Source organism: Micropterus salmoides, unplaced genomic scaffold (genome assembly GCF_014851395.1).
Source record: "Micropterus salmoides isolate LMB-PRFRI ecotype aquatic unplaced genomic scaffold, ASM1485139v1 Ms_hic_scaffold_17, whole genome shotgun sequence".
In the NCBI taxonomy this organism is placed as follows: domain Eukaryota; kingdom Metazoa; phylum Chordata; class Actinopteri; order Centrarchiformes; family Centrarchidae; genus Micropterus; species Micropterus salmoides.
This window is the reverse complement of record NW_024040817.1, coordinates 13,542,703-13,568,051: the sequence shown is the minus strand read 5'-3', so window position 1 is coordinate 13,568,051 and position 25,349 is coordinate 13,542,703. Positions and strand designations below refer to the sequence as shown.

At 39.4% G+C, this 25,349-nt stretch overlaps 1 protein-coding gene across 6 annotated transcripts in view; it reads right to left on the bottom strand.

The window, feature by feature from the left end:
* Positions 1-25,349, bottom strand: part of LOC119907120 (oxysterol-binding protein-related protein 10) — a 92,973-nt gene that overhangs the window by 25,504 nt on the left and 42,120 nt on the right. For 5 of the 6 annotated variants that reach the window (XM_038724724.1, XM_038724722.1, XM_038724725.1 and 2 more), the window contains 6 exons: positions 24,813-24,892; positions 21,998-22,066; positions 16,133-16,330; positions 15,298-15,402; positions 6,916-7,156; positions 207-337 (listed from right to left, as the gene is read on the bottom strand). In XM_038724724.1, the coding sequence (XP_038580652.1) occupies positions 207-337; positions 6,916-7,156; positions 15,298-15,402; positions 16,133-16,330; positions 21,998-22,066; positions 24,813-24,892 (824 nt within the window). The remainder of the gene's footprint in view (positions 1-206; positions 338-6,915; positions 7,157-15,297; positions 15,403-16,132; positions 16,331-21,997; positions 22,067-24,812; positions 24,893-25,349) is intronic. The other variant, XM_038724721.1, reaches the window with a different exon arrangement.

The window sequence follows — 25,349 nt, the reverse complement described above, 5'->3', positions numbered from 1 at the left end:
TGTCTTGAAAAACACCTGAAACACTCTCCCAGTTTGAAATTGGAGTATTTCAGTTTCAGGATTTCCTAGATTAATTGTGTAGCCCTACAGTGGTCTCAGTCCCACATCTCACTATAAACCCTGATCTCTAATGACAACAGGGGAAGGAAGAAGAAAAACACAAAAGACGGAGGTGATATTTAACAGAATGATGTAATGTTTCTCACCTCAGCACCATGGGACAGACTCCTTTTCCTGAGGGCCGGGGAGGGCTCGGCAGATCGTAGAGGAGTCAGACCTCCGTTCCTCAACAGCTCCCCTGAGGGCGACTTTGGTGCAGTCCACACAGGAACACCATCTGAAAAACGACAAGGCAGCGTCAGAGCCGACTGCCGGCTTTTAGTGAACAACAGTTAGGAGGAGATGCTTGGGAATCACTACTATATGATGTATACTGTTGATGTGTGTATTAATGCTTGATTTTGGGTTGGATGAAACTGATAAGACTACTCAGAGAGGGACGAGTGAGAAAACCCATAGCACGCTATGTCCTATTTATTTCTGACATTCAATATTAAGGCTGTCATAAATGGTAATGAACCAAGACTGTGTGATAGACAGAGATTAGACATCAGGAAATTGTGTGGGTGGGTGGGTGAGTATGTGTGTGCGCGCGTGTGTCTGTTGAAATTTGCCACAAACAATAAAATGTTTTGCAGAAATATGATAAATCTACATCCTGTACAGTCTGTCTCGTACTGTAACTGAGCCTTGAAACAATTTCACGGCAGTTTCTGCTGTTGTATAGGCATTTCAAAAATCAATACATAATCTGAAAGTACTCAAACTCTGCTGTCTTCACCTACAGGGGATGGACTGTCAGAGGTGATGATTCAACTGGATGGTCTTTCCCTATAACTGAATTTCAGTCAAGCGTTGTGGAAGCTACATTTGACAACCACTCCTTATTGACATGATGTTTCAGACTTTCCTTTTGACCATATTACAAATTGTTTGTGACTGATGCACCAACAAGACTAAGAGTCTACAGCCACGCTAGCGTCTCTGTGAGTCTACACAGTCGTGCATTGACCTATATTCTAAAGTCAGCATGCCAACATGCTCACAATGACGATGTTAACAAGCTATGTTAAGAAGGTATAATGTTTACCATGTTCATCATCTTGTTTTGCCATGTTAGACAACTAAGACTTGCCAGTACGCACTAAACACAAAGCCTAGCTGTGTCTGATGGGAATGCCATCAGTTTGTAGGTCATTAACCAAAGCTTTGGACAAACGTTATTACAGTTGATCCAGATCCTTGAACGTGTACCAAATTTTATGGCAATCCATCCAAAAACAACAGTGTTGGGCCGACCAACCAACTGACAGACCAGTAAATCAAAAAGTTGAATTATACAGTATAACATTAGAAAAAAGTGAGAAAATGGGAGATAATTCAATATTTTTGTATCAGGAAAATATGAATTTTATAATTGCTTTATAAAATTCTGCTGTCCAAATTTCTGGAAATAAATTTCATTATTTTTACATTTCATTTTGTCATATTGTGACATACAAATACTGTAATATTTAATATTGTCATATTAATTTTAATTATTACTCAGCACTACATCTAGCAATTACTTATCTTAAAGCAGCCTGAATTATAGGTCCATAAGTAAGGTGAAAAGTCTCCAAGTCTCTCAGACTCTTGCCAACAGGAAAACTGCATGACTTAAGAGGAACTAATGTTTACAACACTGAAAGAGTCTCCTCACTGGATTTCTGCATAACAACAATACAAACTTCAGCCTCCAAAAAAGACAAAAATTCAGTCACCGCCTCTGACAGCCTTCTAACATTGTGCTTCAACAAATCTTTTATTTTATGCAGGGCTATGGCACTGATCATATTTTATGTTTCCTGTATGAACGGACTCATCAGAAAACCTAGCTGCAAGTTTCCTCATTTAAAAGCTTCTTAAATACATCAAAGTTGTAGATCCCATTTCAAAGTACTGTTAATGGAGTGGTACCACAGGCCCTTCTCATCTCTAGTCCCAACACTCAAATTGGGTTAAAAGTCTAATGCACCAAGAGGCTGTATTTTGATCTCCATTAGTGCCAAGCAAGCTGTGCTGACACAGGTTGACAGGCTGGTGAGCCTGAGGCAAGGCTGTCTCAGCAAAATGTGTTGAAATAGCCCTCAGGCCAGGCCACTGCTTTGGTCAAATGACAGTTTTGACAAGAACCTGAAAAGTGCTATTGAGCCTCCTCCTACGATACTGGACTTACTAATATATACTATACTAATATATTGGAGACATGAACAGGGGGTGGTTTTGCCCAAAGGCAAGTGAAATGTTAATGAGTTGGCAATACAGTGAAAATTGAATTTTTGAAAAGGTTATTCTTATTTGAAAGTTAATAGTTTCATGAGACTTCATTTCGAGATTGAGCTTTAGGGGAAACATTTCTGGGAATAGTTCATGCACTTATGCTGGTAATAATGCTTTTACAGTAACTGGTTTACAAACACAAATTATGACAGATACGTCTACTTTGATACTTTCTCTGAGATGTCACAATGAAGCACCAGAAGTAGAAACACTCAGTGAGCAGGGGTGGGTAGTAAGTCACGACAAGTTAAGTAAGTAAAAATGTTGTTTAGGAACAGTAAATTTTCACATTTATTTTTACTTTTTATTCAAGTGTTTTTTTGTTGCCAGTAATCTACTTTAATTCATCTAAATTTGGCATTTATACCTTCGTTTCAACTAGTATGTTATCTACTATGCATTTTGTGACATTAATTAAGAAGTGCTTCACTTTCCAATAATGCTGTATTTAAAGCTTATTTAGCTAGATGTAGAACAAATGTAGGCTACACATTTAAGATAGATAATGACGGGATTGATTCTCATATATTAACAGAATTATTGTGCAGAGCACAGCTTTTTTTTGTGATGAAAATTAGGCTTTTAAATTATCTATTTTTGTCTAATTTTATCCAATCTACAGTGAATTCACTAAATAGAATGACACCGGTGAAAGTGATTATGGCTTTCACTCAGTAGGCTGCTAATTAAATTTTTGAGAAGCATAGGGAGAGAGAAAATATGGGTGGATTGAACCCATGACACACATATGTAGGCTATCCCTACTTCATTCAACGATGGGCTGCTCCCGTGTTATTGCCACAATAATCCTTCACATTGTAAAGATTACGTTCTTAGATGCTTTAGGAATAATCATATTACATTGGGTGGCTGAGCTATCGGTGAAGGCAAATCATATGTAGAGCCCTTCATATCAAAGCAAGTGGTTTGGTTCACTGCACATCTATATCAACAGATATAGTCATCAATAGTAGGCTAGGCAGCAAGTATGATCCTACAGATACCTTTGTGTAGATAAAAAATAAAAAGTTAAATAATTATATTAAACTGAAATAGCTAAATTAGAAATAATGAACAATGGTGTGTGCAAGACAAAAGGCATTCCCTAGAAATAACCAGTGGTCATTTATATCCTGTTGCACAGTGGTGAAATACTTATTCCAAAAAAAGACTTGACTCAGACTCTCGCCCAAAGACTTGGCTTGGACTTTCATAAAGACTTGAGATCTCTTAAAGATCTCTAACCTGCACACACTAAAATGTATGGAAACACAAAGTAAGTTGTACTTTGAGTAGTTTATTGACCAAGTACTATAACTTCAGTAGGTCTGTCAAATGATAATGTTTACTTGAGCAATGTTTTATGATAGTAATTGTACTTTTAATTGAGTTTCAGTACTCTACCCACCACTGTCAGTGAGCAGGGGGGATGTCTGGGCCATTGGATAGAGACATGCAGGTGAATCAAAAGGCTGTCGCAGATCAAACAGTGGAGAGACAAAGATTCATGCAGTAGATGTTTCCAATGGCTTTACCTTCCATTTCTGGGCTGTGACATTGATTCAGATTTTGTGATACTTTCACAACCATCTCTTAACTTCCACGTTCCTCTTGTCACTTATATTTTAAGTTTAAAATGTTCCATTTTCTGCTGTCTACGTTAAGCTGCGAAGGGGACTCGTTTGCAAGGTAAATTTCCTTTATGGATTTTAATTTCCTTAAAGGAAAATGTTCTGCGTCTGAGGGTGAAAGAGACATACTGTTGGGCTTCAAGCTCTTTATGGCAGTGACAGAGGGGAGGGGAGGGAAGGGGGATCCAAAAAAGAGCTAGAGCGAGCAGCAAAGATCCTCCGTGACATCAGCTGATGATATGCTGTCTTGTTTGTGACTGGCAGGTTCTTGGTGGGGGTTTACAAAGATCCTTCAAGTTCCTTGACTGTCTAGTCAATTACTATAGGTAACTCAAACAATCTACTCTGGTTTTGTAGTGCTAAGAGCCTGGAGGGACAAGCGTGCCAGCCAAACTCAGTCCAACCTCATGCTCGGCTCTCTACCAAAAGAGTTATCTTGCCCATGCAATGGCAAAGCTTTCCTGTGTGGGCATAACAAAACCATTCAACCAACCGACCAGCCAGCCACTCCCTTTATCAGCTACATCAAATCTGGATGCTGCTCATGCCAGTGAGCCACTACCAAACATTTTGCAATACCGACGATCCTAACAAAAATCTCCTCACTTAGGTGTGGGGGGTACATGCCGGAAGCGGGGAGCAGCTGGACCCCCACAGGACTTATCAGCCAGGCAGCGGAAGGAAAGAGGTTTGTACTTGCGGCCCAGTGGTCCCACTCCACACCACCCCCTGTCTGATGAACAGGTACAGGGAAGGGTGACTGTTGGCGCAAAGAGAAGACCAACAAACTGTGAGGACTGGCAGATTGGCTGGGATTTGGCACCCACTCAAACCCAGACCCCAAAAGACCTTCCCAAAGTCATAGATGGAGGTGAACCACAACTTCTTGGCTTAAAAACTCCACCAAAAACATGCACCTGTAGGGTTTAAAGGATGGCAGCTGTCATCAGTTTCAATTCACATCAGTTACAATGGACTCCAATGGGCACCAAGAAACTACAACAAAACCATCCATCCATTTTCCACTACTTATCCAAGTCACTTCACCTTAGCCTTGTCCTCCAGCGGTTCCTGGGGGATCCCAAGGCGCTCTCAAGCTAGATGGTATACGTCATCCTTTCAGCATCTCCTGGGTCTACCCCAGGTTCTTGCCTCAGTTGGACATGCCTGGAATACCTCCACCAAGAGGTGGCTAGGAGGCAGAATGGCTCCTTTCAATGGATGTGAATGTTTGCACTACTAATGCCATCTCTAAAGGTGTGTTCAAACAGAAAGAGTGTACATTTTAGAGGTTGCATGAACGCATGCAAAGTCAAAGTAAAGACCATACATTTCCCGGTTATCGGTCTGTGGTCATACTTGCACTAGATGAAAGTTTTTGAGATGTTCATTTACTTTGGTATGTTAGTCCAGATGAGCCAACCCTCCCAAGATATAACAAAATGTATGTTTACAGTGCAGTAAAATAATGTATTACAGGAGTATGCGCCACATCATGTAGCACTTCATTTCTTGATATTGGTGTTGTATGATGAATTGACAATACCATATGGTTTCACTGAATAATTAATTAAATATAATGTCTTAATATACCTATCTAAAGAAACCTTATTTCTTGACTGGCTACTCTCAGCTGCCTCTGATGACGACATCTTTTGTCAGGGAGCAGGAGGGAGCGGTGAGTGAGCAATTTGTTGCAATACACAACTCTCACCAATAGATGTCACTAAAACTTCCTTAACCTTTAATGGACCTAAGGTGAGATTGTTCTGTCGAAAGCAGAGAAGTGGGCTATGCTGCAGGAAATTTCTATAGGCAAAATGCACATTAAAGCACATTTCTGCTTTAACTTATGGGTGGCCATTGGTGTCCATTGTAACTGCTGTGAATCCAAACTGACATGTGCCATCTTCCACAAAAGGAGCAAGCTACAAATTTTCAGAACAAGTCTACAGGCAGTGAGTTTTTGGTACTCAATAGATTTTCACTGGAGTATTACTTTAAGTCAGATCGATTCCTCTTTCGTGCAAGAAACATGTATGGGGCTGTTGTTCGATAGCGACTTGGGAGACTGTAAATGGATTACAATCTTCTGTTCTTGGGAAAATGGGATTAGTCCACAAAGTATGATGGATTTCACATTTTCTTAACAGAGTCTATTGTCCTGAATTTGGACTCTACCTTCCACCTTTAGGCACTGTCTCCGTAATCCTAATGATTCGTGTTGTGCCAATAGAACCACCCTCAGGCTGCAAATGGTTTAAAATCGAAACAGCTTTATTGGATCCATAGTGATCTGGCACAGAGAGGGTTAAACATGGCAGAGGTTTGACATTTTAGGCACCAGTGTGGATTCCTTTGGCAAAGACTTAATCCTTTGAGGAGATTTAAAGTGCATAGTATTAGTCAGTATATTTAGGTTTAGCCATTCACACATAAACCCTGAATTTTTCTGACATGCATGCTGGGAGACAGTCTGAAATGCTTTCAGGGATTCTGTAAACAAGATTGACAATAAATTCACACTTTACATTACATACTTGGCACTACCACGATTAGCAGTGAATGCAACAGACAACACTGAAGAGACACAATAATGAATGGAAAACAACACAGAACAACACTAACAACTACAAACTATGACAAAAAAAAGCACAAATGGTACCAAATAAAACACACAATTTAACACAATAATGCAACATTCAACAACATTTACTACAAACATTGAAGTTCATGGTACCCATCAGGCAGGGACAAGAGCCACAGTCCAGCTGCCCCAGCTGGCCCTTGCCGCTTGTGTTGGGCTCAGGAGGAGGGGACTGGAAAGACAAGAGGGATGGGGGAGACAGACGGGTCGGGGGCTCCAGTAACTGCACTGGAACGGGGCCCGGAGCAGACTCACCAGAGGGGGCTCCGTGGGCAGAGTAGTTGCGCTCGGAGGCCTGGGACTGAGTCGGTGCCTGGCTATGGCTCTGGGTCTTTTGGAGGATGTTTAGGCACTCTCCCAGGCAGCTGAGTGTGGCAGCCGACGTGGCTTTGAGCAACAGCAGGTCCTGGTCCAAACAGGAGAGAGGGCCTTTGGTGGGTAGAGAGTCAATGGACTGAACCAAGTTCTTCTGTTGGCCCTCTGCTTGGGACATCACCTGGAGGACAACAGTGACGTACAGCGTTAAAATACATTGTCAACTGTCAAAATACATAATTAACGGTCACTTTACTCGAAATAACAGTGAGCCACTGATGTAAAGAGATGGATCTGATTTTTCCACATAATAGGGCATCAGTTACTTAAGTAGAGGCAATGAGTCCTGTAACTGCATCTGTCAGCCAGCCTTACCATACAATATTTTAAGCCACAATGCAACATTAAAAACAACCCGGATGGCTAGGAAATATCCCAGTCAATAATTTACAGTAAATCATTTAATGTAAAATAAACTACTCCCAATGTACATAGGTAGGAAAAAACCTTGGATACATACACCCTTTTAGTCTTTGTATGTCTAGTTTTAATTAACAACTTTAAGGAGCAAGAACTTCAATGGGTAATTACATGTATTTGCCTTTAAAGAATAAGATAATAATTTTGTGAAAAGACCAAAACAAACAATGATATAGCATATTCCTCTGTGCCAAAGACCTTCATTGTTGTCCAGAAACTATTAAAAACAAATCAGTGAGCCACACAGTTGTATTTGGTGACATGTTCCTTCACTGCGATGAACATGGGCACTGTAATTAGTCAATTCCGTGTCATTAATACTCAATATTGCACCAAACGTGTATTAATGTGCAGCTGAAAATAGTTGCACCATTACTCCTCTTTCAGTAAGGCTTGTTAGCTAGTGCACATCTGTTTTCGGGAAATCATTTGGCCTTTTTATATAATGACACTGTAGATCTGTGGCCCATTTTTAAATATTTATGTCTTCAGTAGGAACTGATGTGCTTGGGGCTGGTGCCACAGATGGATTTATAGTTGATTTTGGTATTTTCATGGGATTTGTTGACAATAATAAAAACAAAAAAACACCAGCTCCATTCCTAAATGGCCATTTTCTGTTAACTCATGAATTGCAGCTCTAATTGGCAAGTCTGATGTTTCATTGTGAAGTGTCATCAAATCCTTAAAAAAGTTTATTTGCTTGTTAAAACAGTGAGAAGGAAACTAGTCAAATTTTCATTAATGGGGTTTTAAAGCTGGTTATTGATCATTAAGGACATCTCATTCTAAATGTAAAATGGCACACAATGTCTTTGAATGTCAGCAAATAATTTTGAAATAGTCAAACGACTAAGACAGGACAGCATTCAGAGTTTGTACTTCCTTCAACACAACCAAAATGTAGATACACACTAGAGAGACAAATGTGACACTATATCTTCCACCATCTCATATAACAAACATACATTGTTTTGCTTGTGCGTAGGAAGTGATGAAACTTCAGCATTAATTGTAGTGGTCACCTCAGTTTTAACTACAGGCAACTGATCCACGCAACCATCTGCTCAAAAACGGCAGTGCCAAAAAACAAACTGCAAAAACTCTTCAAACTGGAAAAGTTCTCCAATATGCGCCTACAGACACACAGAACATTTCCTACTGTGAATAATTTCTGTGTGACTCACCTATGAGAGTCTAAATGTGTCACAAAAGGAAGTAGACAAAGTCAGTTCTCGCTAGCGGGTAATAAGCTTCTCTTGGGGCTAATGAATCTGGGTTGTTTATCAGCTTGGAAATGTTGTATTCATTAATATTATATGGCTTCACACACACTCGTCCTCCGCACACACTTCAGTAGCACATCTGTCTCCCTATATCACTACACAGAGCTATTTTGGAGTCACTGAGAGCTGTTGCTGTGGGGTTCTATGTAGCATAAACATTCATCTAAAAGAGTTTTTTTTTTAATTTTTTATAAAGGACAGAGCTTGTCCAACTATTTACTAGGGTCGGATGTTGAATTCCTCACGCAGATGGAGCTCAAATTTTTGTCGCCAATGCTTGTTATAAATAGATTCTTAGTGTTCAGCATGCTGATACCATATCATTTTCAAAGTGCCCTTCAAATGATGGTGGTTTCATTTCACACAGGCATTTAATTTTTTAGAGCTAAAAACCCTCAAGACAGATGTTTCTGTGTCCCACTGATGATGGACACAATTTTACTGCACTTTATGTTGTCATAAAGGGCTGGATATAATTATTGATTGCCTTTCTATACTACATGCTGACATTCTTCATTATATCAAGATATCATGGTTAAAAATTCTTACACCTAATTGTCATGGCTTACTAAAGTGAATGAGCAAAAAGCGCTCTTATGTGCAAATTAATCCACAACAATAAGGCTAAAGGGGTGGTAAGAGAGAAGCAATTTACTGCAGCCATTTTGGTGAAAATACGACTTTAAAATACTGAGAATATTGATGGACAGCAGAGAAGTATATTCTGTTGCACGTTTCAACAGATGTCGTGGTAACTTTTCCATCAAGAAAACTGGTCACAAATAAAATTCATTGTACAGCCTGACCAATACTGGAGTTTTGAGACAAATGAGGATATTTGAGAGTTTTAAAAGCTGACTAAATATATATCTTTGACATTTCTGTACACCAACACCTTGTTACTTACCAGCCAACATAGAACACAGATACTGACAAACTGTGATGAACAAAGACTGGCTGAGATAATCCAGCTAAGATGGGCCAGGCCATGTTACGGGTCCTTTTCAACCCCCTGATAAAGCAACATTAAGTAGTAATTAATAATAGCTTCAAAATCATTTTGATGGTACGCTTACTTGTAATAGGGAGAACGGCATCTCTGTCATTCACTTTGGTATTGCCCTATGTAGGATTGGAACCCCAGGCAGGAAACCTATGGCGAGAATGGTGTAATGCCTTAAAGCACCACACCGTCACACACCAACAAGACTCTTTAGCAAGGTATAAGAAGAAGCTAACTTAGTAAAGTTGTCGACTTGCTAGTTTTTGATCATAAAAAAATGTAAATCATAACAAACGCATGTGTACATCTGTCCTTATTTACAACAGCAGTGAATTAATGTTACACTCTGAAACAGTAGGGGTGCCAAATCGCAAAAAACACCAAATCTTACATCATGCTGTTTTAAGTCTACAGGATGAGTGTTTCATTCTAATAGATAGATACAGATTTATAAGTACATATAGTCACATATTGATATTGAAGTTATTGGATAATTGTAGCAAAGCTGCACAACTGTCAATATCACACATTTCTGTACATTACGTGTTCTGCAACAGGAAAATAAAAATAATAATTTTATTTATATAGCCCTTATCAAACAAAAGTACAAAGTGTGTCACAAAAGTACAGGTAGTGATCTAGAAAAAGGATAACTGCATCTGTAGTGCACTAGTAAAACCAGAAATCAGAGCTGCCTCAGGGTCTACACTCACTGAAGAAGCCTTCAGCGACACAGGCCATTTGCTGAATGTCATCCCCTCTCTCTCCCCTGCCTTTCCTGTCTCTCTTTACAGTCACTGTCAAATACAGCAGAAACTGCAAAATAAATGTGTTGCTGTGCAACCATAAGTAACGCTAAAAAAACTCTATACAGGGTTCACAAATAACACAGCTCACCAGGTTTTATGATGCTCACTAAATTTGTAGCCACCTTTGTAGTTACACAAACATGGGAAAACGCCTGTGTCGGAAAGGATTATTGCACTTGCGCCAATAGAGACAAAAATATGAGACAAAGAAAACAAGAGAGAGAAATTGGTAATTTAAAGCAAAAAAGGTCACAAACTGGTAAAGGTATCATCTCTCAGAATACCTGACTGAAGGACACACACACCCATACACACAGCCTTTTTTAAAGGGTCCTTATTGTGCAACTGTCAGCAAGTGAACATCATAAATACAACCTGACCTCAAGTGGTCACCAATAATGTACCAGAGCCTCCTTCAAGTAGCATTCAGATAGACTCACATACTTAGAGACACTGAAAGACACTCAGACACATAATAAATATGAGTGTGTCATATAAAGAAACTAGTCTCTTCCTTTTATTCCATCATAAAAAAGCTCATAAATGTAACTAAGAGGATAGATAGATAGATATTATACTCTCGACAAAAACTATGCTTGTGAATTTTTAAATAATGTTGCTCTCAGTATTTGGTTTATAAGCAGATTACACTGTTAGACTTGAATATAAAAAGGAGCATAAAATTACAGCAGACCTCTGCTACAAAGCTAAGTCATTGGGTTTACAGTAATGGCAGCTCCTCCCACCACACACACACACACACACACACGCACAAGCCAACAGGACCAGAGATGCTTCCAGAAATAGCCTAACCCCAGTGATCCAGCTCTCCTGCAGCAGTGTAAGTACCCAGTGTTGCTGCACTGAGAGTCGAGGCGTTTGATGAGTTCACATCAGCCGTGACAAGCTGGCTGAGGAGAGACGGTAATGTGGTCTGACTTCCGCCGTCACACATTCAGAGGAAAGACACATGCATGCATGGATGGACAGATGGATGGGAGGTGACAGGCATGACAATGGCCTGAACATTCAGCCCAAGACCACACCAACATATTGGTAATTACTTTAATGCTACCTTTCAGAGATATTAGAGTAAGATGCTACATATTTTTTTGAAAATGTAAGAACCTGAAATGTATCATAGTAATGTGTAAAACATAGATGGCTCTTATCTCCAAAAATGCTTTAGAAAACACACCTCAAGGCTATGCTTGAAATAAAATTCCATGGTTTACCACAATATGAAAACAACACGCCCCCCCCCCAACAAACTGGGAACATGGAGTTTAATAGACATGGACATTTACTTGACTCTTTTGAGCCAGGTGAGTAGTGTACACTTTAATCCTATTACACAACAATAATCATGCATTGGTAGAACTCCATCTCTGTGCTGCTGTTCTCCCACTGTATCTTTGTGCCTCCTGCCTGGTGTTAGGATGGTTCAGTGAGTGCTGGCAAAAAAGGAATCAACAGGGCAGAGCTAAAAAGCCAGATCATGTGGAGATTCATCGAGGTGCAAAGACCACTTTCTCTCCATGACTGTTTGAAAAAGAAAGTTGTATGCATCTGTAGCTGGGTTGGGGAATGTCTTATGGGAAGTAACAGTATGGTGTTTATGAATATTATCAGCGACAGTGACCAGAAATATAGGATGTACAACACAACATCCCTTCTACCATAAATCCACTGATAATCAGTACACAGCAGCTTTTAGGTCTCTCCTGCGTACAGTGGTGCATAAATCACAGTGCAAGCGCACACTCCTTTACCGCCGACCCCAGCTTCCCCCGCTCCCGTGCCAAACCCGTCAGACAAGTTTATGGGCCTGTAATGAATAAAGGAAGGAGAACAACAAATGACATGAGGAGGGAGGGAAGGCGGTTGGAGGCTGAGAAGGAATAGTCTTGACGGGAGAAGCTAAATGACGGCAGATATATGAATCAGGTCACAGGAAGCAGCAACCCTATTCTTCAGGACCAAAAGAGTGTGAAGCCGGACTGAAAATGAATCACACATCACAGAGGGCCTTGTTTTCTCCGTCTGTAGAGAAAACACTAGCACCAAAGGAGTGTTTGTTTTGCCTAACGATCACACCATCTGGTATTTACTCAAACTGTCCCAGGATCACTTGAGGAGACAGACTCTGATCCTGAGAGGTGAGAAATTATCCTCCACTCACACTGATCGCTAGTTGCTCTCTTTCTGTCACACAGTGAATAACTTAGAAGAGATATTCTTAGCGAGACGAGGCAGACACACAGCGAGCTGCGTCTGCATGGGGGAATTTAACAACTTGAAGCCAACCTGGTCTTCAATGAACAACAAAGCATGAAAGAAAGATCTTTGCATGAAATACTGATGCTCCTCCAACAGTGTCATCAGAGTGACAAGCCGAGGAACCAGATGAACTGTCGAGGTAAACGCAAAGTTTTTAATACCCAGTTTAGATAATAGTTCTACAGTCTACTCCCTCCTGTGTTAGTTTTAGGAGAAGAGACACGACAATTCAAGGTGCTCAGATCCTACTGTGAGGTTTCAATTACATGACGGGTTATTAGGCAAGCAGCGTTTTTTTTCCTATGGCGTATTAGAAAGCCATATTTGGCAGACACCAAACTAAGCTGCTTTGTTCCACTTTAAGAAAGGCAATACATGAGAGAAAGGCCTTTGTTATTCTGGAGCAAGGATCAGATAGCTACCGGTGAAGGATTGTCTTCTAATCCCTGTAACCTTCAAATGGGCAACAAGGTCAAACAGTGAGCTCAGGGTGTCTCTGAACAATAACTAACTAGACAAAAACAAAAATACATACATACATACAGTATGGGTAATTAGTGCTCAAACAATTAGTCAATAAACAAAAAATGTGTTTATCCAAATTCACTGATTCTAGCTTCTCAAATGTGAGGATTTTTTTGTCCATTTTAAATCACTATAATTCAGATATCTATCCATTCTGAATGTTGGGCCGACAAAACAAGCAACCTGTGTTTTGTTTTTGTTTTTTTACTTTTGTAGCGCTATGGATATGTTTATTTATGAGTAGGTCACTGTTTTGTTTGTGTAATGCGTGCACACATGGGTGACTTGATGCACATTCCTGCCAATGATTTCCACTGATGTACAGAGGTGCCAATGAACACAGCAATGTACAAACAATGGAAGACAGACTGCAAGCTAGTAAATATAGATGCAAACAATCACGATGCTGGCTCAAATTGTGATGTTTGTCAGCCATCGCCGACGGATGACCCAACCCTACCACATACACACACACACACACACACACACACACACACACACACACACACACAAGCTAGTTGCTAACTTTATCTGTCTGCTGTTTGAGCAAAGTTGTGTACAGATTATCAGAGCTTTTTTGCTGAAAACAGCTGCCTGCTGATGAGAGACTGAATCAGTAATGTTACATGCCATAAAACCAAAACATTGAGCTGAAAGATGCTGAAACACTCCATAGAGCTCAAGGGAGCTGCAGAGTCAAGTGATAAGTCTTAGTGTGATTGTCACTACAAGCAACAACTTTCACTTACACATTGTTATTTGATCCACCATAAAAACCCCAAAATATTGATTATAGCAGCTCTGAATAGAAATGTAACTTTAATGTGAAATCAAATTTCCTTTCAAACTTTATCCTTCTGGTCTGAATGAGTAACTAAAGGCACTGATATTTGGCATAATAAAGGGCATACAATTTATATGCAATTTAGGTTTTTGCAGTTGAGCAGCCTACACCTGAACAGCTCAAGGACAAAAACAAGTCAGAAAGTATTATGCGGGGATCAAACAACATTTTCCATGACATAACCTCTTCCCTGTCGGCTTCTATTTTTCTCCTCTGTACCAACACTTTATATGGGCAGACGTGTTTTACATTTAGAAAGCCTCTTGTCTCTCCTTGTCCATGTTTCTTCCTCCTTTCAAACTGCTAAGTCATCTTATCTCCATAATTCAGCGGATGTACAGCGGATGTACTCAGATGCACAGCTGTCTGGAAATGGTCCGAAAAGCATCATTTCACATCACATCTTCATTTCTAAACAAAAGGGTGAAAGCAAAAATGCTGCAGCTAATTGCTGTATAGTTTCCCAGCCAGGCATACAATCATGTCTTCATCATGTCTTTATGATTTCCGCTCCGCAAAAACCCAACATCAGGCCTAATCTCTTGCAATTAATCACTATAAACCAAATGCAGACAGTCTATTAAGAAGAGACAGGGGGAAATAAAACTCTCTTGAAAGATAAGCAGAGAAGTGAATGACTGAGCTGAGTGAACGGAGATGTAACAGATGAGGGCAGAGTGGTAACTAAAACTGACAGGCCTGGTGACTGTGGCGGAGAGAATTAATTAATGAAGATTTGAACTTCAAACTAAATCAAAAACTGATTGGAAATTTCAAGTGGATGGATTTGTAATTAACTCAGTATCAAAAACTATAAAAATGTACACATTCATGGATTAGCAGAAAAATGCAGTCAGGAATATTAAATGTTCTATATGGACAAGCATTGCTGTCACTTTTCCCAGTTCATCATCTTCTCTATTTATCTTCCATGCACACACCGACACTTTTACATCTCACATGTTGATTACAGCACACACTCACCAGACTGACCCTGATTCAACAACATATGCTCCACCAGCACTTCACTTTCTCACCTTCCATGTTAATCAGTATTGATATATTCCACATAAATGCCCACAAAGCTGAACTTACAGTAAAGGCTGAGCACACCGCAGTTAGTGTTGAGCCTGCCAGCAAGCCAGAAATATCTGCTGAACTCACTGCACCAGTGTCCCACCTGAGACCAGTGTAGAGGCTCTGAAGACAAAGGCCACGGAAAATGCAGAGCTTTTAGAGTTTGGTCCAAATGATCAGAAAGGACTAACTTTCTTGAAGGACTTTATCCAAGGTTAAAGTCTTTTCTGTTTAAAAGCAAGACTTTTTAAAATTCTAACATTTGAAAGATCTTTTTTTAAAAATAAATTCACTTTATTACAACTTAGGTCTTATTATTACTAAAATGAATGATGTACAAAATAACGCCAAGGTAACTGCTGAGATCTACAAAGGCAGCAACATTCAGAAAGCTAACAATTATTCAGGTAGTGACTGAACCCACAGGTTAGCCAAACTTATTTTTAAAAAAGCTGAATAGTAAAAGTAACCAAGCATGAGAGACTCAAAGGATCACTACGACCTGCAAAAAAAGGGTGACATGACAGCCAAAGGTGTCAGTAAGATGCTTGTCTATTTGTAAGAAGTAATTCAGAGAAGAAGAAGTGCATAAGATACCGGTCCTTGAGAAATGAATCAAGCATCAGCTTCCTTATCAACATGCTGAATACTTATATTATTTCACCTTATTTAGTTTGGACAAATAAATCAAACTATGAGAATAAGACCCAAGTTGCAATAAAACAGATTTATACTTTTTACGTTGCCTTGGCAAATCTCTGCTTGCTTGCTTTGTTTTTGTGCAACCTCTTGTAAAAGGCAAAAGCAAGTCACAAGGCCACAGGAAAAGTTTTGTTATGCCTTTGACACCCACCTCTTTGACCTCCAGCAGCCGTCCCGGGTACTGACTCCTGGCCCGCCGAGCTGCAGCCGGAGATTTGTGGTGGGTGATGGTGACGATGTTGCTAGGTGAGGCCGTGTGGCTCAGGTGCCTCTGAGAACCCGGGGATGAAGATGGGGTAAGGTGGGGAAGGAGGGAGAAGCTACGGGTCCGACCAGAGGATGAGGAGCCCTGGGGGAAGCAGGGGATGACACAGACAGGGAGAGAGAGAGAGAGAGAGAGAGATAGAGAGAGAGACAGAGTGAGATTTGGGTGGAAATTTAAGTGTGGAAGGAGCATGATAATGTAAAGGAAGAGAAACAACGAGAGTATAACGAATGCCAGGGATCTATTCCGCAAATCAAATGAACGTTTGCTACAAAAAGGTTCAGGATTAGATTTGTACAGAAAATAGACTTATGTTTATGGGGTTCTTTGCCTGCTAATAGAGAACAGCAATGTGCATATGCAATCTGCGGTAATTCAGTTTTAGCCAACACAAATTGGTAGCACTCTTTTTTTAGCAATACGTCTCTTGCACTTTAACTGTCTACGTTTCTTTAGTATTACTGAAATTAAGACAAGATTCACTGCTAACTTAACTTTCAAGCTCACTGTAATGTTAAAGCAATTTAAATAAAGTTGGGTCACCGTGCATCATATGGTCAATACTGTAATGTCAAAAGACCACCATCAGTATCTCTTCTCTCTCAGATTTTTTCTTCTTAAGTAGACAGTACAGTAAATTAACACTGCCGTAAGATAAGTAAAGCTGAATGCTATTCGGTTTTTCGCTGTTTAAGCTTGAAGTTACAAACAACTTGTAGACTATAATGTTGTTTAAACAAAGAACTGGCTATTAACTATTATCTATTAGTCAGAGGTTGACAAAACCCAGCTAATAAATGTGGCTCAGTTTTAGCCTAGAAGCATTTTCTTTCTATCTGTGACAAAGTTCCTGTACTTTGTAAATGAGACCACCTATTTAACCATTTCACTCCAAACGACAAAATCTCATTTGGCAGTAACACAATAGAAATATGCCATCTCTTTCTGTCAATCCTACACCAACATTAATTTTGCACAGCAGGACAGTCATTTAAAGAACTGTGGGGAAAAAAGCACCAAATCTTCATGTTGGAGTAGCTGCAACACTATTTTATTGTTTCTATATTTGCATATAATTAATGTACTAATATCAATTTATCTGTCTGCATACACCTGTCAAATGCTCTTTTGCTTTTAACGTGTTCTGGATTACTAAATTCATTATCATTATTATTATTAGTAGTAAAAGGTTTCATCTAGAAGAGCGCAGGGAGAGGTAAAGGCATTTTTGTCTCTGAAACAAAGAAACTTGCATAATCTCTGAAAGTGTCGTAGCGTCCATAACATGTAAATGAACAGAGATAAAACCAAATTTCCACCCCCAAGTTAACCTAGTACTCAAAAACATTTCACCTGATAAACGCAACTGATTTTGAGAGACTATGTGTTTTTTAAAAAGGTAGTCATCTCTTTTGTTGTTTTGTTTTGTAGTTCTCCACACGGAAGCTCAAGTCACATTGCATTCTTCATTTTGATGCTTCCTTCGCTTCCCCTCTGTGACTCTTGTCTCTTCAGTTCACTGACCTCTGTGCTCACATGGGCAGCAATGTCAGAACAGTATCTCTCTCTTCTGTCTTTCCTCTCCATTACTGTAGTTTACAGCAGCGCAGGGAGAGACCAGGCATCAGAGATTTATCCCTCAGAAGAGCACAGAGGTCTGGTCACTGCAGCGATGAAAATAAAATAGATCAAATAACCAGCATCCGCCCCAGAACACTGCTCACTGAGAGGGAAACTAACAGCCGTCGCTTTGCAGTAACACAGGAAATCAAGCCAAACGTTATATATTACGAGATAAATGCTTGTTATTCTGCTTCTTTGCATAGTTTTAGAGGATAAAACTGCATGCATTTGACACAAAGAAATCACATTAAAATGACTAAGAACATTTTACTTGTGATTAGATGCATCCAAACACTAAATAGAGGGAGTTTCAGTATAGTAGGTAGGTTCTTGTGTAATCACTTTAACAGGAAATAATCAGCTTACAGGAGAGAACGCTGCTGTATTGTGCAAGGCTAAAGACACGAGCCGTGAGTAAGCAGAAAAGGAACAGCATTTCAGAAGTGCGAACAGATAGACACATGGAGGTTTTGTGCTCCAAAAAACTGGCACAGAGCCCCAAGCATTTGAGTAAAGTGGAACGGAAAGAAGATGTCAGACCAAGAAAATTCAAAGGGGAAAAAGGAAAGGAGGGGCAGTGGTGGAAGGAAGATGCAGGAAAGTATCCTTCACAGGCGAGAGGAACATACCAAATATTCCTGAATTGGACCTTAGACTGACAAACTAAAGATCAATCAGGAACCGGGTCAATAATAAATATCACGTAGGGCAGTGTTTCCTTTCATATCTCTTTGATCAACACCATTAAAAATCTTCCTCTTATCAAGTTTTTTTCTGCCCAAAACTTAATTCTAAAAACCTGATTTTCTTAAAACAATAAAAATTAAGGAATTCTGTTTCAGGGTGTAAAAGTCCTTATGCTTGCTGCTTCACAGGTGCTCTGCTGTCACTCGACCGTGGGCGGACTTGGCCCCGTGTGAGGCAGCGTGGGTAGATGGTACAACGGTCAGCTGCTGACCTGTCCTTTTCTACACAACAATGAGCAACACTAATTACACACAATAATCTTTTTCAATAATAACCTTAGTGAGAGGATCTGGAAATAGTTTTTAAACACCTGTACACAGATACTGTTAGTATTAAGTATCTATTGATCTGTTTCAGGCCTAAAAGTAAATTATTGGAAAAGGCCTAGACCTTAAACAGCATGCAGACCTTGGTACACAAAACCTTTCATTCAAATTAAATTCTTTCAAGGTAATTTCCTGGTTTTCAAACACACCAGTAGGAAGGAGCTGGATTTTCTTTATTCAAGCAGAAAGTCCACAGTTTGATGCTTGCCCTTCATGAGTGTGTCTGTGTGTGTGTGTTTGTGTGTAGTTGCAGCTTCACAATTTGTACAGCTTGAAATTTGCCTAAGCTCTAAAACCACAAACCACTGTGACACACAAAAAAGTCTAAATAAAAGCCATATAAACTGTTAACTGGATGGGTAGAAATGAATAGTGGGGAAAAAACAAGTCTGTGATTTTTACTTCACACCAGTGGATGTTGTGTATATAATGGGGATGAGTTTAAAGTAAAAAGCAGAAGCAATTTTTCAAGGTGGGACGTAGTTCTGCAAAGGGAAATTTGGACAATAATCTAATATTTAAAAAATCCTGGCTACGGCTCTGTGTGTTGTATAGTAAATTTGTATCCCATCCTAAGCACTAACAGAAAAGCTCTAGTCATCCCGTCTAACATCTAATACCTGATGAGGGCTTCACAGGCTGTGCAGCTGCAAGAAAGACTGGTTTCCTCTTTAGTGGCTTTAACTGAAACCAGGACAACTAAAGATAGACTTTGAGAGTTGCGACTGAACAATCACCGCTGAAACAGTCTACCTGCAGGAATCAGCGGTGGTTAGACAGAGGAAACTGGCTTGTGGGAACTCCTCCAGCTGAGACCTCTGAAAGGTTTGTATCATTGTAGTGAACAAGGTCAAACTCTCCTACGGGACCTTAGAGCCTACAGAAAGCTCCAGCCAGAGAGGGTCTACTCTACTGTCAATAAAGAGATTACTGAACAAGGCGCTTCCTTACACTGCTGATGTGGTTATGTCAGTATGCGTGTCTTACAATGTAAACTGTCAATGTGGTTACACAGAGGCAGACAAATCTTGTTTTTCTTGTATACAGTGGATAACATTATTCTGACTCTACCTTTGTAGAGATTATGTACTTCTTAGTTCCACCAACTTATTAACAAAGCAGGTGCCTCACCAGTACAGAGTTATAGAAGGAAAGATATGCAAGGTACACGTGATGAAACATGGCAGCCCTAGATTTGTTAACTGAGTTTCAATGTTCACTCTTGACCTTGGAAAAAGCAGTTGACAAAACAATCTCTTCTCAAGGTCCATAATTCAGCTGTTCTGGAGTTATCAGTCAGCTAATGGAGTCGGATCAGTTGTCATGGAAATGTAGGTATTCACACTTTAAGACAGAGGCTCCCAAACGCACACCAGCACCAAGCCCAAGAACATTTGCTGCTGGGTTAAGATTCTCAGTGTTTGACCCGCTGATATCACTTCCGGTCCGCAACACTTAAAAGGTGTATCATATGCAATTGGACAGCACATTCTTGAAGGTCTTGAAGATGCACATGAGCTACAGCATAGCCCACAGTGTAGCGTCAGAGCTTATACGCCTAGCTGCTGTAGGTACGGTATAACCACTAAACACATGAGTATAAATCATGCTTAAGTTTTGATTTAGTTTTGTTTTTAGTCTCTCCCACTCACTCTCTCGTTGTCTTTTTTCTCTATCTGTGTTTCTATCATTTTAAAAAGTCCCCAAAAAGTATTTAATGCTTGCCTGAGGTATCGGTAAAGCAAAATGCAACAGAGTGCAATAGAAACAGACTTAAATGAATAAATCACGATGTGCATGGGACTTGACACTTACACTAAATCTTCCGCTCCACTTAAGAGATAAAAAATAGCAGCGGATGAAAACCATAGATCTGTGTGGAGCAATTAATACAAGAAATAAACGGAAATGTCATATATCCATCACATTTTCAACATTGTTTTCCATTGTTTCAGGTTTCACTGGAGCTTATTTAATTACATCACCATGTTGACTCTTCTTCTGCAATGGTTTAATGGCACCTGACTGGATCTCAATGAACCAACTCCTGATAGTCACACAACAGTATTGGATAGAAACCCATATTGTCTTTACATTTGGGATAGAAACTTGCCTATTTTCACATAAATAAATCTATCTGCTAACTCCATCTGCTGATGAAAATCATTTGATATGATCAACTTTTGAGGTTACAGTTTCTGATAAAATTGCACAATATTTTTTATTTTATCCACCGTCCATGTCTATCCACAGATAAAATACTGAACCATCAATGCTGAGGAGAAACTGGCATTCCAACATACTCCTACCTGATATCCATGATGTTCTTCTACCTCATCAACTTTAAAATAAAAGCCTCCCAAAGCCAAACATGATAAATGTATTTGCTGCATCTGTATCGATCAACAGTATAAAACGTGTCAGTACTCTTTTATTCAGTTTCTTATAAAGATGCATGAAAATGCCCTTTTTATTTGTAATAAATAAAGCCTGCTACACATTTTCTGCCATGGTGATCTGTCATCAGAGATGTAGCTGAGCCTCCACTGCTGGCTGCCTCATCGCCGGAGTGGCTTTGATAATGATCTGAGAGGCAGACAGTGCAGCTCAGGGAAGGATTAGACCACAACAGTGGGTACAGTAATAACAGCTGCTGCCGTGGCAATGCCCTGCAGTCACCGAACAGGAACAAAACGCCCGCTCAGCTCTGCAGGGCAGAAGTAAAAAAGAGACAGACCATTTTCCTCCTTCCACTTTTCCTTGCTTATGCAATTTTCTCTCATCTTTTGATTGCTTTTCTCATCACGGCTGAGCAGAGTAATTGGACTTTCCCCTCGCACCAGCTGTGCAGAAGTTTGAAGTGGTAAAGAGCTACATGTGGAATAAGTGAACCGGCGATGAGGCAGCATAATGAGGCTGCGGTAGTTAATTGTTTAAAAAGACACATGAAAGAAAGCAGTCCGCATGGGAAATAAAGTGAGTGTCCCTTGTCTTTTCTATTGTTTGTCGAACAAGAAGTATAGTGCATCATAGGTGGTAATGTATGTGGACTCACCAGCACCTCTTGGCCTCCACCTGCTCTTTCCACACTCAAGTGTTCATCGGAGCCCTTCAACTTCCTCACCTGAAACCAAACACATGTGTAAAAACTTGAATTAGTGAAAAACATGACTAACGCATATGCTCCTATGAAAGGCACAAAGGAAGGCACTGAATGGTTTCATGAGTATAAAAATTATGTGAATCACATGTAGAGTGCAATCTCGCTTATATGATATACTGTATGTAAATGAGATGGACGAAACATAGTAAACACCTTTTTATTTTAAGCAATATAATATAAACAAAACCATTAAGCACAACCTTAAAATTTGAGAGTGTCAAAAAACATCATATGCTTCACAAAGCAAGGATTTATAACAGGTCAGTTGAATTTAATTGTTTTAGATCTTATAGATATTCATAATAAACTGGCAACTCATGTGTTTTTCTTTCAATTGAATGCATCACAATGATAAATAGATACATGGGAGCAACATTTCACAAAACAACCACTCGCATTCTTGCAGAAGCTGTTAGCAAGTAAACATCAGACTAAACTTTACACTGCTGCAATATACACCAGTCACCAAAAGAATGTCAGAAGTTAAAAACTCAGTTTAAAACATATTACAGGCATACCGACATCAGCTTGTTTATTCATAGCTACAGGAAAAATTAACAACAAATATTTCTTCACGGCTTCCATGTACAAAATCAACTTTAATACCAAAAGTTTGCCAAAGATATAACAAAGTTTAGATTATTTCTCTCCTTCATGCACTGTTGGTTTCCACCCTGTCACAACCTGCAGTGGCGCTCTAGAAGGAGCTCTATAACAAGCATCAATCTCCACTGGATCAGGCGAATGGGGATACAGGCCTATCCCACTGAGCTACAGACAGCACACACAAATACATCGACTAATCCCGTGAAGGCCATGCAAAAAACCCTAAAACTGCACATGCTCAAATATTAATCCATGAAACCCATATTAGAAATGAGTGATTGTGTATAAAGGTAGTTACTACTACACCCAACACAGAAATCTTTCAGACAGAGATATGATGGCAGTGGAACCAGGGACAACCAGGGAACATTTAGCAACACTCATCCTCAAATAAGGAGCATGCTACCACATTTGCCTAAATCGCTTCTGTCAGTGCTTAAAATATTCTCAAATTAGACAAGCAAGAGAAGTCGCATATGACACTTTGAAGTTGGATTTTTACATTTTAAATGCATCTGTCCGCAGTTTTGTAGCATTTTGTTGTATGTTTTCTCACTTGTTGACAATTTTTTCTTTTGAAATGTGTTAAATTTTTGGTTTCCTCATTTATTTCCTATTCAACCTTTTCTCTCCACTTGTTTAACATATTTCCTGACTTTTTATTTATTTTCATACTAAATCTATTTACTCATTTCTTTTTAGTAGGGTGCTTGGTTTAGAAAGTCACAGAGGCAGATTTAATTAATTTGGAAGCATTGCTCGTTGTCTGCAGAGACATGGCATTTATTTGGGTGACATTTGTTAAGGTCTGCAACTGTGAATTTGCTTTCTCCATTTGTTGGTTCTCAGGGAGAGTGTGAAGGGGAGTCAGTAAATGAAAGAAACCTCTGAATAACACATGAAAGAAAATTATGATATGGTGTATTAAGACAAAGATCCCCCAGTTTAGTCGACTCACTGGTGCTTTCATGTTCAAATACTTAAAAAATCTTTGATCTGTTTGGTTTCATCTGAATAAAAGTTCATTCATCTACCCTAAAATACCATAGTAACTGGTAAATCCACAAACAAATGTTAGCTTTCTGAAATTTGAAATTAATGATACTTTGCAGTGCCTGTTTTTATTAAGTTGTGTTACTGCTGTTTTGCAAATTTCAACTATAAAGCTACATTTTTAAAGATTACTAGAGTACAGGAATATTGAATTATGCTAACCTAGCTAACCAATGTAATTTAGTCTAATTTTGTTAGTATAAAGTTTTGTGATTAAAGGTATTTTTTTTTTTAGCTTTGGTGAAATGTTACCTAAAATAATCTTTTAAACAGCATTTTGATCAAGTATCTGGTCAGATATGTCGGACATGTTTCGTATTAGCTCTTCTACTCTTACCTCTAAACATATTAAAGTAACAAGCTAACATATGTTTTGTCAGTTAGATCAGTTACACCTGGTACGTGGGTGTAAATATTAAATAACTTATATTTACATAAAACCTTGTTTGTGTGGAGTGTAAATCTCCAGTAAGTAAACACTCACGTTAGAACAAGGTTATGTTTGAAGATATGGAGAGCTGGTGCTAGGGGCAAGTTGCATCAGCAGGACGCTGCTGCTGCAAGACTTCATAGACAAAACTAGTCATTTAAGCAGGTCAAGAAATGACAGGAGGCTAGAATGCGCTGGAAACATCAACAAATCTTGGTGCAGCTTTAAAACTCCAGAGGAAATGTTAAATGAGTCTCATGGGAGATGATGCCATTTAATGAAATGAAAAATGCCGTTGAAAAAACATCTGTCACCTTTAGACAGAAAAGCCAGTGGACTAAAAGCAGAACAGAAAGGATAGACGGGCCAGGACTTTTCAGGACTCTACAAGGGTTTTCACCTGGTGAAAGGACCTGCTCCTGTGCACAGAATGTACCTGACCTGAGCTTACTGAAATGGGAAACTGACGCATTAATAAAACAGACACACATAAGAACGGGAATCTCAAGGGAAATGTCAAGGTTTTCTGCTCACTTCTCTTCCCGAGGAATATATACCAAGGGCTTGGACCAGGGTCATGTTCACAACTCTGTTACTGTATATATGTGTGCGCTGTACCTTGGCACTGCTGTCAGAGTGACGTCTGGCACACGCTTGGAGCTGACTGATCCAAAACTGTTGCTCCTTGGCGTCAGAGGCTGCAAAGACACAGAGAACAAAAATACATTAATAAAATTACAAGCCTCAACTTCCTTTATACACAAGACATTGAGAATCACCAATAAATCTTTACAGTAGTTCAGTCTATTGTTATAAGAAAACCATCTGCCTGAAAGTGTCTCCACATTCGCCAATTATTACATTTTCATTATTGTACATTTCACAGATGCAGATAAACTTAATTTATTAGAGCACTAAACATCAGCTGGAGCAACAAGATGTCAGTAATCACAAGATTTTAAAATGTGAGATTATTTAATAAATTGTCATGTCTCAGAAACATGGGAGGAGTTATACGGGTAATAAATGAATGGTGGATATTTAATGACAGATTTAACCATACCCAAAATGGTCAACAAACTTTTTCTAGCCAACAAAATAAGTAAATGAATAATGAATTCACCCTCTCGCAGCAGAAGTCTATTCTTTGTAGTG